Source organism: Halyomorpha halys, unplaced genomic scaffold (assembly GCF_000696795.3).
Source record: "Halyomorpha halys isolate HHAL.00 unplaced genomic scaffold, Hhal_1.1 Scaffold6959.1, whole genome shotgun sequence".
Lineage (NCBI taxonomy): Eukaryota > Metazoa > Arthropoda > Insecta > Hemiptera > Pentatomidae > Halyomorpha > Halyomorpha halys.
The window spans coordinates 10,245-23,308 of NW_027115442.1; the positions used below are offsets into that span (position 1 = coordinate 10,245).

The window sequence follows — 13,064 nt, forward strand, 5'->3', positions numbered from 1 at the left end:
ATAATTTGGGTTCAAATTAAGAACTTTAATACTAAATAGATAATTGAATTTTATTCTATAAAAAGACTCTTAATCTCAGGGCGTATTGTTGCTAGGCAATCAGAATACAGACACTTACAATGATTTCTCTTAATTTAAATTAATATCTATTTTATACATGAATCTATTTTTATGTATAGCAAAACTAACCAAGTTCACGATCTTCCTTTGATGATCCCTGGTATCTTCTTTTTTTTTTTACACACACACACATAAACTGAATTAATCCAGTTATTCTCCAGTTCACCTAACTCTGCAATTTCGGTACTTTTTTTAACTGGTTCTGGTAATATATCACATTTTAAGAATTTATAATTACTACTTTTCTGATCTGATCCATCTTCAAGACATAAATCACAAAAAAAATATTTTTTTACAGGTGTGTAAATAGCATGGAAAATCGAAATAACATATAGACTAAAATTGCTTTAAAATCCAATTTCTTACAAGAATTCACCAATAATTTTTATTGCCTCGACTGGCCAAGGATATTAAAATGGCTGTCATGATCGTAAAGTATAGGAGATAATTTTACTACTAAAAGACCCAAGGAACCCCATTTATTGGCATAGAAGCTCACTGGCCAAGGCGCCACCTAACAGGAACGGAGGAAACTATCACCTCGTATGTCTAATTCCCGACTGACATGAACCTGCCGACTTTGCAGGGAGCTCTACCTTCCTGTGTCTCGAAACTCTGAAGAGCAACCTTGTCTGGCTAGAAGAGCCTGCTCCAGGAGTGGCCCAGGGCGCACACAGCCTAGAGGCCAGGCACCCACATATTTTCAGCAGCAGCACAGGAGACCCATCACAGTGAGGGTACAGACAGCTCACAAGTAAGGGAAACATGCATTTTCATCTTCTGGCCAATAAAACTAAATGGTGACTCCCCATATCAAATCCATATATCAGCAATAGAACCTACTTTTCCCAATAATCAAAATTAAATTAATATCATTAACTAATATTATAAAAACTTTTGGTTCATTCTCTCAATAAACAGTTACTCCCCTCCCCTTTACTTCAATATTTTACTTTACAAACTGATTCAGCTATGGATAAAACTAAACTGACTTTAGATATGATTTCCCCCATACTTTGGATATGGGAAGGTTTGATCAAAACAAAAACCACTAACAATTATTCACTGTTTGAAGGTGCAGAAAATATAAAAAAACTTCATAGAACAAAATTGTTTTAGAATTTCATATCCAGTAAGAATCCATCATCATAATTAACGCTTCATGATCATGACAGCCATTTTGGTTTCCCCGGCCAATTAAGAAAACTTAAATTATGACAGATTGATAAAACAAATTATATTGTAAAACTTTTTGTTCTGAATATTTTTATGATTTTATGCATAGTTAAAAAATTCCATTTGTTTTTTGGTGACTGATGCCTTCAAGATGCATTGGATTAAAACAGTGCCATAAGTTTGTCTAGAAATGTTATTTAATATAAGAAACTGCTTAAAAAAATCCTCATTTTTGTTATTAAATAATAAGACACTCTTTTAAATAAAAAGATAAGTTCTAGGTATGTGATAGTTTTTTGATAGTTAAAGCAACCTTCTTTTTGTCACACAAAGGTTTTCCATCTTCAAGGAAAACAATTTATTGCACCACACGCACGCAAGTACACACACACAAACATAAATTAATAAGACAGGTAGTAAGATATATTGGATAACAAAAGGATTAATGATTAAAACTATAAATGTCTGATACAAAACAAAACCATTATACCCTTATGAACTATAATGAAATAATATCATCTTATGATGGAGTTACCTTACTTTTTGCTGCAAACCCTTCAACTTCATATTCTCTTTATAACTAACAAGTTTTTTATTTCAATATTTCATATAATTTTTCTTAAATTAAATTTTGAATTAATTATTATATGATGATAACCACTGCTATTTTAATAATAAAATTTATAGATGTAAGAATGCTAAGTGTTAAAAATAATATCATTTTAAACACTTCATGACCAGATCAGAATGCTTTCAATACATATTGGTATAAATTTTTAATTTTATAAATTCAAAAATATTACCAGAAATGACTTGTCCCCTCTCAGCAAAGAACAGAGGCTTTGTGATATTAGTACAGTCCAGCGCCCCCTTCAACTGTACAGATTGAGGAGTAAATATAGAGTAACTAGCAGCGGGAATAACAGTCACAAACGACCCTTCAGCAATTTGTAAAGACAGTTTATACCTCCAAATTCCTACACTAGTGTCTTCAAAGAACATTTGCTCAGGTACCTGTACTGAACTAATGTCTCTTTATTAGTAAGTGGAAAGAAAAATATTTAATACTGATATACCCAATATGAAAAAAATACAAAAATGTATTTACTTTTCTGGTAGTTGATCTTTACTTTTCAACTTGATTCGTACTGTCATCTTCAAATCATCAATCGGATGGGTTGATTCAATATAAAAAGCATTAGCATGAGTCATAGGGAACAGTTCAATGGCGCCAGACACCCAACGGATCTTCCGTTCTTTGTAAGTATGGCAGCCAATAGGTTCAAAAATATAAGGCGAATACTTAGCAACACAGATATGCGTACTACCAGGTGAAACATTCATTTCTAGCTTTTCTTTTTCATGACCCTCGGGCCAATATGATACCTGAAAATGTCAATCAATTTAATAAAGATAATTCAAATAAAAACATTAATTTTAGAAATGTTGATTAGGAATATATTTAGCGTTGTTCACATATATGTATCATTTTAAGAGATCTGTCATACGTTACATATAATCCCATCAAATTTCAATTGGAGATATAAAAAATTAACCAGGCGAAAGAAAGTAAAAAAAAAAAAGTATATTAAGGAACCAATAAAACTATATGCTAATTCCACAAAGAAGCAAAAACAATTATTGTGTCCATGATGGAGAAAATAATAACATCAATTAACATAGAAATCCAGAAAAAAAAGTAATATACTCAGAATAAGTGAATTAGTACACAAAATTATCAATCACCTGGATTTAATGGATCTCATTGGTGATTATATTTCAAAAACTACAATATCTATAAATTAAAAATTGTTAATGGTGGTACTCATTATGCTCTTTATGAGCAGGTCTGGGTTTTAAAATAAATTAAACCTTATGGATAATAAAAAATTATTCCTAATACCTAACAATTTTGGCTAAAATTAAATAGTTTCATGACTATTTTCCTATTTGTTTTGTTTTGTCTATTTTATTTTTGTCTTGTTCTTTTAATAACTTTGAGATTTTAGAGGCTATTATATGTTTAGGTATTGAAACACAAATGCTTTTTTCTTCTATTTTATCTTTTTATGGAAGTTTCTCAAATGTGAAGGTCCACTCAAGCCATTCACACTGGAATACTATTTTGATACTTGTTTTTCATAACTTCATTTGTTTGTTGATTTCAATTTTGCCTTTAGTTTTATCCAATTTAAGGTGTTTATGGACTTTTAAAAAACCAAGGATTATTGTTACCACCTTTCTCTCATAAACGCTAGGTTGGCTTCCACTAGAATTAATTGAGATTCTAATTTTTTACAATTATTGCTTATAATAAATATTGATGTTTTGTTATTCTGTAAGTACTTTTCATTGGCTTTAGCATTGGTTTCATAATATCAGCTGGTATTTCCATTGCACCAATCTTTCTCTGCTATATTTATATTGTAAGTTTTTGTGTTACAAAAATTTAATCGATGAAGTACATTTTGTAACACACAGCTATAATTATAATTTACTCATTCAATGCATTTGCTTATGATATCTTGAGTTTCAGGCAGTTGTGAGTGGAGGGAGAAGAATTTGAAACAGCAGCCCTAAGAGTTTAGTTTAGGAATTGGTCTATGAATATGTTTCAATTCTGTTTTTTTTTTTTTAATTCTGATGTAGATAGCACAAATAATTATGTAGATAAATTAAGCTATACTTATTTTTCTAGCTAACTTCTCAAATAATTCAATGTCAAAACTTTTAAATAAAGAATCTGACCTTAGTATCATGTGATGACACAATGGTAGCAGTAAAGCCAGACTGTGTAAAATTAGGAAGTTCCGTAATTTCTTTCATAATTGAGAGTGACATGGTTTCTTTTTCCCAGCACCAGCCAAGCCCTGGTTCAATGTAGATGTCATAGTCTCCAGGTACGACATCAGTGAATTCATAAAGTCCACCTGTTAAAAAAGATCACAATTATTTTAAAGTTGGAAAATTAGAATAGTTGATAGATTTTTGTTTGGTAATTTCTTTTTTATAACTCAGAAAATAAAAAACTAAACAAACATTCTATCCAAAATTGGATAAAAATAATGTCCTGTTCCATTTTGATTAGAGCCTTGTTTAATAAATGAGATGATACAAATAAGTTTACAAACAAAAATGAATTCGCAAAATAAATTAAGGACATACTCTGTGCTACAGCTTGCTTTGCAGGCCCCTTTCCTTTAGGTTTCAAATTGATAGTAATTGGAGGACATGGAGACATACAAACGATTCTACCTCTAACTGTAGACCGAAGCTGTGAAAAATCAACATTGTCCAAACATTTGTCAACAACTTCAATATCTTTACTCGTTGGGGAAAATCTGGAAACATTATATTCTATTTTACACTTATAACAATGATGATATAAATTAGAAATGATTACATAAATTAGTTACTAATAATTAATCAATTTAATGATTAATGATCATTATTACTAAGGATTACGTTATTTCAGTAATAATTAACTACCATAATAGTTCATTGCCCAACATTATACAATGAATTAATTTATTTCAATGAACTTTAATCCACAGAATGTACTGACAAAAATAAAAATATTACCAAAACAAAGAATCTGTTATTTTTAACAATTTAATTGTTAACAATGTCCATCAATTTTTTCATTATATACGGCATTCCTTAAGTCTTTAGCAGTATTTAAAGAGGTTAAAATAGATTTCAAAAGCAAACAAAAATTCCAAATAGACCAGTAGTTCCCAATCTTTTTCTTGCAGTGAAAACCTTTGTCAATTGATTTGAGTTGGCATGGAATGATTTATTCCTAGATTATTTTGCGAATCCCCAGGAAGAGGCTTACAGAAATTCAGTGTTCCCATGGAATCCCTGTCTAAAGAAATTGATATAGACAATTCTTTATTCTTTATAGAATAGAAAATTTATATAAACATTTTATATTTTTATTTGGGATTTAATATCGTTATGTTTTCTAACTTTTGACAGGAAAAACGTACTATCCTACAGGTTACCAAACTATTCGAGCCAAAGTGGGAAAGTATAGATTTATTCCAAGGGTCTGCCACAAAAAAAAAAGTCAAATATCCAAACAAACCCTTTTGACATCAGAATGATAAGTTAGTGGCTCAACACATTCAGCCATCCAAGGCCTCGAAATTGATATTTTATTTTTTTTTTAAATATTTTTTTTTTATATAAGACGCAACTACTAAAAAATTATATAAAGTAATATTAAATTACAGCATACTACACTAAATAAAATGGAATTTTATGTCAAATAAAAAGGAAATTTATGTAGAATATGTCTTTGTTAAAACCTGTTGAAGAGATCATAATTTTATTTTTCATAAAATACTCAATTCTTTGCTATTAAAATAAAAATAAAAATAGTGACACTTAAAAAACACAAAATATCAATTTTCTCCATTTCTCTAAGTAATCGGAATAGTGTAAACATGGACTTTTTTTGTTACAATTGAGTTCTACTTTAATGTCATTAAATGAGGGTAAAGATGGAGCTACCTTCGACTGTTGGTTTTTAAGAACAAGAAACAATTCTTTATTTTTTTTTCCTTCATACATGCAAACCCCTATCCCTTTCTATGTGTAACCATACTTCGTGGTGCTTCCTTTAATAATGGATGTAATCTTCAAAATCTCTAGACAGGTCAATATTATCAGCCTTTAACATGGTACTCCACACTATTAGAAAAGACTGACATGTACGTACAGGAGGTCAAGCATTAGGCCTGATCGAACATAAAAAATAAAAATGATTAAAGAAATGAAAAAATTACTAAAACCCAACAGGCTATTGTAATGCTAGTTATTTTTTTTAATAATAGGTTAATTTATCTTACATGCTTATTTAATCATTACAAAAATTCAATATAAAAAAAAAATACCCAGCTTGAAAAAGCTGCAACTGGGAAACCATTTTCCCAAACATAACACATTCGGTCAGTTTCATGGATCCTATATATAATACATTTTAACCATCTCACCCCAGGATTAAACATATAAACACTTCTAGCACTAGCAAAAGTCAATTTTCAAAATAAATTTTGATATTAATTGGTTGCCATGGATTTGTGTTAATAGATTTGGACTTTCAAAGTAAAGCCAATGGCTAAAATTTACTTGTATATAATACAGACAATAAATATCAAAGAATTACTTACAAGAGCCCTTCAGTCCTTTGTTTATCATCAACTGATGGAGTTATACTATATCTTCCTCGCGATAAATATATGCAATAATGGCCATTTTCATCAGTCATAATTTGATCAGTCAAATGATCATTAGAGAATATTTTCAATTTATAAGGTCCAGAACTAGTAGTCGAATACAGGTGGCCACAAACCGAGTAACTTTTAGGAAACAAATCCGGCAAAACGGTAGATGTTATTTTGACATCAACTTCTTCAAAAATTACATTTTCTGCTAAATCAAACATGATTCAATAAGAACTGAGTTTATGAGTCAGTTTATTAACTACAGAATTATACTATGTTTTAATTATAAAAAACTTGTTGATAATGATCAACAGAATTATATAATTGAAAATTGACATTACCACTCGTGACTTTGATTTTATAGTTTCCAGCCCTCATGTTTTCCAAATTGTAAGTACCATCTTCACTGGTTGTTGCAACTTCCTTGCCATTCAAAATAACTTTGGCATCACTCATAGGCAATCCAGTAGGGGACCAAAGCACTCTTCCACTAACCGTAAAACCTTTGACCTAATGCATTCAGTTAAGAAGTTAAAAATCTTTTATAAGTAACAAAATAAAAGAAAAACACCTTTATTTACCTGAAATGAGGATGGTAGAGTGAGACTACCATGGGAGACGGTAAAGGGGAGTTTCTTCGGATGCACATCAAATTTAGTACTTTTCGAGCCTTTATAATAAGGAACCAAAACATAATCCCCAGGAGGAAGGACAGGGAAAATAAAACCTCCTTTCATATTAGAGGAAACATGACAAACTGGTGATAAATCTTTGAGATCTAATCCATCACCAGAAAAACCAGTAAGTGGACTAACATCGCATCCTGTCACACTTATCTGTTTAAAGAAATAATTACTTAAAGTTATATTGATTAGTTGCATGTGAATAAGTTATATTAATAATTATAATAAAACTCACCCGTGTTTTAGAAAATAAAACAAAACTAACTCCTGTAATTGGCTGGTTATCACTTGTAACTGAACCTCTCACATCGTACCCAACAACAGCCAATCCCCCCTCAGCAACTTTACCATTATCCTTTAAAACCTTCACATTAGCTTCGGTTTTATTAAGTTTCCAACTGTAAATTTAGTATAAAGAATTGTAAATGGGTAATATATAGATAGTAAAACCTGATATATACAGTATAGATGAATGGTACTTGCATTTGATGAGATATTTTGACTTTATAATCACCCGGTAAAACAGGTGTAAACATAAAATCACCATTGTTAGATGTTAGAGTGTGTAAAATTGGAGCTTCAGAATTGAGAGGATACAGCTCCACAGTAATTCCTTTAGGACCAACATTAAAACCAGAACTGACAACCTAAATAAACATAAATATTAATAAACTCAAACTATAAATGACATAGCTAGTATTAAGTTCCTTTTGGATTTCATAAAAAAAAAAAAAAAATATATAAAAAGCCTCTTTTGAATTTCTTTAGAAAAAGAAGATGGTTTAAATGAAGGAAAAACAGGTGAAAAGGAATAGTAGGCCCATTTCTAGGACTTGTTCCCCCAAACCATTACCAATCCCAGTATAGATAGGAAAACATTTATATTCAAATGTGCAAAGGATGTAAAATATCTGTGACTATATGTTGTGTTCACTTCCTTGCATAGATACTAAATCCATCAACATACCCAAGCCCAGATGACTTCACTTCTGATAATGAGAAATGGAGTTTAGTATCAGTGGGATATTGTAATAACAATACATTATCAATTAAGACTTTATTCAGATCAGAATTCCATATTGAATAGAAATAATTAAACAGAAATACAAACACATGATGTAGTGATAAACTGTTTTATGATGTATTCTGCTTCATCGTCTGAGGGCAAGTTCAATTGGATGATCTAAAGATTTAATGTCATGCTTTTGACTTTTACAAAAATAACAAAGGATAATTGAGTTGCATGTCATCAGTACCTCAGCATTTTTTTTCATATTAAGGCTGGTTCAGAAGGCAATAAATCTGATGGTATGTCTCGGTCTAGGTTTTCATCTTGTTTAATAGTTGACTTTTCTTTTGGAACTAGTTCCTCCTAATTGCTTTACTAGCATCCAGCAGTTGGATTCTAATACATTGAGGGTTCATGTCCAATAACTCATCCTCCTCTACAAATGGATATTACTTAATCATATTTAATTAGAATCTATAAGCTATAATTATAGAGAGCTTCCATTTACTGATTTCCTCTGACGTGTGTAAACATCCATTTCATCCAAAGTCATACTTAACCTGATGGAATGAATTGCATCAGCTAAAACTAATTCCCTACCCCTGATACCTAGGTTTTGAGTTTTTAGTGCCAAAGTGATGATGAGCCATTTGGTTTCATAATACCATTCTATTAGACAATTGCCAGCAACATTATAGGAGCTAGGCATTATTGTAGATGCCTTTTAAAATGAGAAAAGATCTTAGCTTCATCCAGTCTCTTAATTTGGAAGAAATTTTGAAATCAGTTCGGCACATGAATGGGAAGCAAAAATCTATCTTGTTGATTGTGATTATTGAGAACAATAGATTAAGGACACGTGTCCAGTACAGTATGTGAGTAACTCTGAGGTGATAATGCTGAAATGTTATAAGTACAGCCAATTAGATTTCACTGAGCTGCGCCGACTCAATAAGGTATTTGCAATCTGATTTTCTTTTCAAGATCTGTACAACATGTCAAAATTGTAAAAAGATAGCTTCATTCACTTCCACTGAATGTTCTCATTAATAATTTATATCACACAACATGGACATGAGGCATCAAATTTTGATCTGTAGTAACTTCAAAGTAGGCAATGTCGCCATTTTTTCAGATCTTTGACAATGGCTATAACCCAGTTTTCTAAAGCAATTAGCAGTGTAAAAATCATAATTTTTAAGTAAACAATGTAAAATTTCACAATGGACAAAAATAATAATTAATAAAGATATATAAACATATGATGTAATAATAAATTTTTATTACAACAGTTAACTGCACTTAAGAAGTTATACTTAACCGTAAGCAAAAATAGAAAATACTGGAAGATCGCTGACTGACTGTGTATAATACATAAAACCATTCTATTCGAACATTACCAACAATATTATAGAGGCTAGGCATTTTGGATCAATTAAATCAGTTTATCACTATATGACTTTTATTTTATTTATTTTACTTTTGACATTTATTTGACTGCAACTGGACCATCTTCCATTAAATAATAGAAAATGTGTTGTGCACACTTTTTACTTATTATCATCCACCCCAAATAATAAGTTCTTGAAAAAATTATCTCTGATAGTTTTGATAAAAGATATCCTTTCCTATTTCTCATTGATGGCTTCAAGAGCCAAATCCATAATCATTTGACCTAGATGAGCAAAACATACGTTCATTGATGGTTTGTGCATCTAAACACGAATTTTTCTCGAATTTCAGTTTTTAGGAAACATTCAACAGTGATGAAAGTCCACAAGTGATAACATTTTATTGTCAAATTGTTAGGATCAACCAATACTTCTTCCCGATAATTCCATATATTGCTTCAATATCACAATGTACTTCAATTAAAAGTCAAGAAATATTGTGACAGTGACTGTTTCAAAACATAATCAAAATAATAAATCTATAGTAACTAAATAAACATTAACTACTTCTTAAACCCAAATTAGTACTTACCCTACCAAATACAGCAAAACCCTTAAATTCAAAATTTATATCTTTTCCTTGACTACAGGAATCTGTGACTCCATCAACAGAAAGATAAACTTCTGAAGGATCAAAGCTCCAGCCATCAGGTGGTACCACCTAGACAAATAATGATTAGTTGAATACAAACACTGTCAATTAGTGTCTTTAACTATACACTGATACTATAAGTGAAAGTTACTAACTTTTAATATATACTCGCCCTTATCATACAAGGGTAAAAAGTAATAACCATTGTTAGGGGCGCATTCTGTGTGATCCTTAAGACTGCCTTGTTTTGTAAACCTGTAAAAAAGATTAAAACTTTTAAAAAAATAGTTTTATACATAAAGATTATGCAGTTATCATTTACAGTAGGATAATTTAACTAATTTAAGACACATTAAATAAAATAACTCCAAACTAATCAGACTTTCCACTCAAACATCCATAATTAAGTAAAGAGAAATAGCACCTAAATTTAACGATTAGAAAATAACAGCTAAGAACAGGTTGAAACTTACAATTTAACTTCTACATCTGAGAAACTGATCGGTATAGCACTTTTAATAAAGCCATTACAACCTAATACATCATCGGCCTTTATTCTGTAAAATATTTGAGGAAAAACTAGAATTAATAAATAGAAATACATTCTAATGGAGACTAGGTACACAACAGGTTACTGGTTATCATTCTATGGCAAACACTGAAGAAGGTTATCTTTTACGCCCTGATATCATCCTGTGACATATCAACAGCATTATGAAACTAAATTTTATATAGATTATAATATATACAGTAATTTTAATTTTATTATACTTTTTTCAAATATAATTAATGTTATATTACTTCTAATAATTTAAAGTTATTATTCAATTGGATTGCTATAAGCTGTTATTTTTAGTAGTCGTTTCTAATGTTCCTGTTACAAAAACATCGAAGATTCCAAATGGATTAGTAGAAATATAAATAAAATAGAATTAATGTCATAGTAATCTAAAAATTATAATTCTCGAAAGAAAAAGAAATAAATTTAAAATATATATATAACTCAATTATTAACCTCACAATGAAAATGCAGCAATAGTTGTTTATTACAATATCGAAGTTCAGTAATACATTTATTGGCAATATGACTAATTCTTTACAGTGTGGTTTGATTAACCAGCAGTTAATCAAAGGATTTAATTCAATTTTTTGTAAGCCCCAGATTTGATTGGTGTACTGTGGCATAGCACATTCTTTCTGCATTTTTTAAGACAAGTCCTCTAAACCAATAAGATGCATTTAGTTTGTTAGATGCAAAAGATGAGGTTTTCTTCAGGAAGCACTGTTTTGAAGAGATAAAAATTTTGGAAATTTACCAAGGAAAAAATAACTTATAATAATACTTATAATTTTTATATAAAAATATGACTTCAGCTAATTTATAATCTATGAGATATACTCCAAGTTTGAAGCCTGTTAAAAATAAATAAAAAATTTAATTTGTTTAAGTAGTAAAATTTTAGCTCTGTAATAAGAACGGAGATACGATAAAAATTGATGAGACCAAAATTACAGATCTAATAAAATCCATAGCTGTTGGTGCTATTGAGGTGGTTGTGTTATATCTGACTCCAATATATTATATTAGGTACACTTGAACTAATTTTGGTGCCATGTGATATGTGGGTAAATAATGGTGTCCCATATAGTAGTGCCGGCCTCAGGATACTTTTGTAGATCTGCAGCTTCAATTTCAGTGAGAGAGACGGAGAAGTGAGGAGGTGGTTGAGACCACATGACTTTCGTTTTACTGTTTCGCCTTCTTTCTTCCTTATAGATGGACAGGAAGCTTAAGATGATGGTCTAGCTTTACCCCCAAATACACGATAGAGTTGGAAGGTGAGCTCACCGTGTCATTCACATGGAGAGTCTTCGGGAGTCTTGACCTCAAAACAATTTATTTCTGCTGTATTGACTGAGATGTTCAAGTAACCCAGATTTTGAACAATCTCAGAGCAAACTGCTTCATCCTGATGTAGAGCTATCTCGCCGTTCATACTCCTCCTGTATATGGCAACATACACATTACATACTCAATAAATTAACACAATAAATGGCTAGAGAAAATGTAGGTGGTGCTCCGAGTTGGAATGAACTGAAGCTCTCTTCGTTTTGGCAGGAAGCGTTAGTGGTGTTCGTACTTATATTGAAATTTCTTCGAAATATTACTCCAAGATACCTTATCACCTCACTTGGACCAATCCTTCTTTCTTGAGGATTTGAGGTGATAAGAAGGGAGCACAATCAGACTTGGGTCTATCTACAATACTAGGAGGATTATTAGTCCGTGCTGGAACACCGTAACACATTTTACAAAATCGTTTGCATCACACTGAGATGAATTATTCTTGGGGTTCATGCCTCAATGAAAACATAGCCCGCACAATCAAAGGTGGTTTCCAGAGTATCGCCGTTCTTGAGGGTTGCCAGATCTGCAACGTAGCCGTTTTCCCGAGGGCCAATACTTCCGGAGTTCTTTTTTCCTTTATTATAACCTCGGCCTAGGACCTCCGTTTTTGTGAGCTCAACTCATTTCCATACTCTCTATCCTTGAAATTGTACTCATTACAAACTCTTCACATATGCGCGTTTGTTAAATGTCAGTTTTTTTACATAGATCTTTATTCTTAAATTGTTATGGCCGACATCCGCTCTGAGATAGGTATATACATCATCTTGTGAAGCTAGAGGAAGTTATCGGTGTCTTTGTGTATAGTAGCAGCAATCCTGCACACCCAATCGTCCAGGTCATCCAATTCCGTCTCCTCCATAATTTCCTTAACGATTTCTTTGTCTATCTTA

General features: G+C 31.1%; 1 protein-coding gene across 3 annotated transcripts in view; it reads right to left on the bottom strand.

The window, feature by feature from the left end:
• Positions 1-10,927, bottom strand: part of LOC106692007 (BOS complex subunit NOMO3) — an 18,798-nt gene extending 7,871 nt beyond the window's left edge. For 2 of the 3 annotated variants that reach the window (XM_014437911.1, XM_024360846.1), the window contains exons 1-12: positions 10,736-10,927; positions 10,418-10,517; positions 10,203-10,331; positions 7,694-7,857; positions 7,446-7,608; positions 7,109-7,363; positions 6,869-7,037; positions 6,474-6,735; positions 4,462-4,637; positions 4,045-4,226; positions 2,405-2,682; positions 2,100-2,320 (exon numbers count right to left, since the gene is read on the bottom strand). In XM_014437911.1, the coding sequence (XP_014293397.1) occupies positions 2,100-2,320; positions 2,405-2,682; positions 4,045-4,226; positions 4,462-4,637; positions 6,474-6,735; positions 6,869-7,037; positions 7,109-7,363; positions 7,446-7,608; positions 7,694-7,857; positions 10,203-10,331; positions 10,418-10,517; positions 10,736-10,866 (2,230 nt within the window). In that variant the 5' untranslated portion in view covers positions 10,867-10,927. The remainder of the gene's footprint in view (positions 1-2,099; positions 2,321-2,404; positions 2,683-4,044; positions 4,227-4,461; positions 4,638-6,473; positions 6,736-6,868; positions 7,038-7,108; positions 7,364-7,445; positions 7,609-7,693; positions 7,858-10,202; positions 10,332-10,417; positions 10,518-10,735) is intronic. The other variant, XM_014437912.1, reaches the window with a different exon arrangement.
• Positions 10,928-13,064: the final 2,137 nt, after the last annotated feature.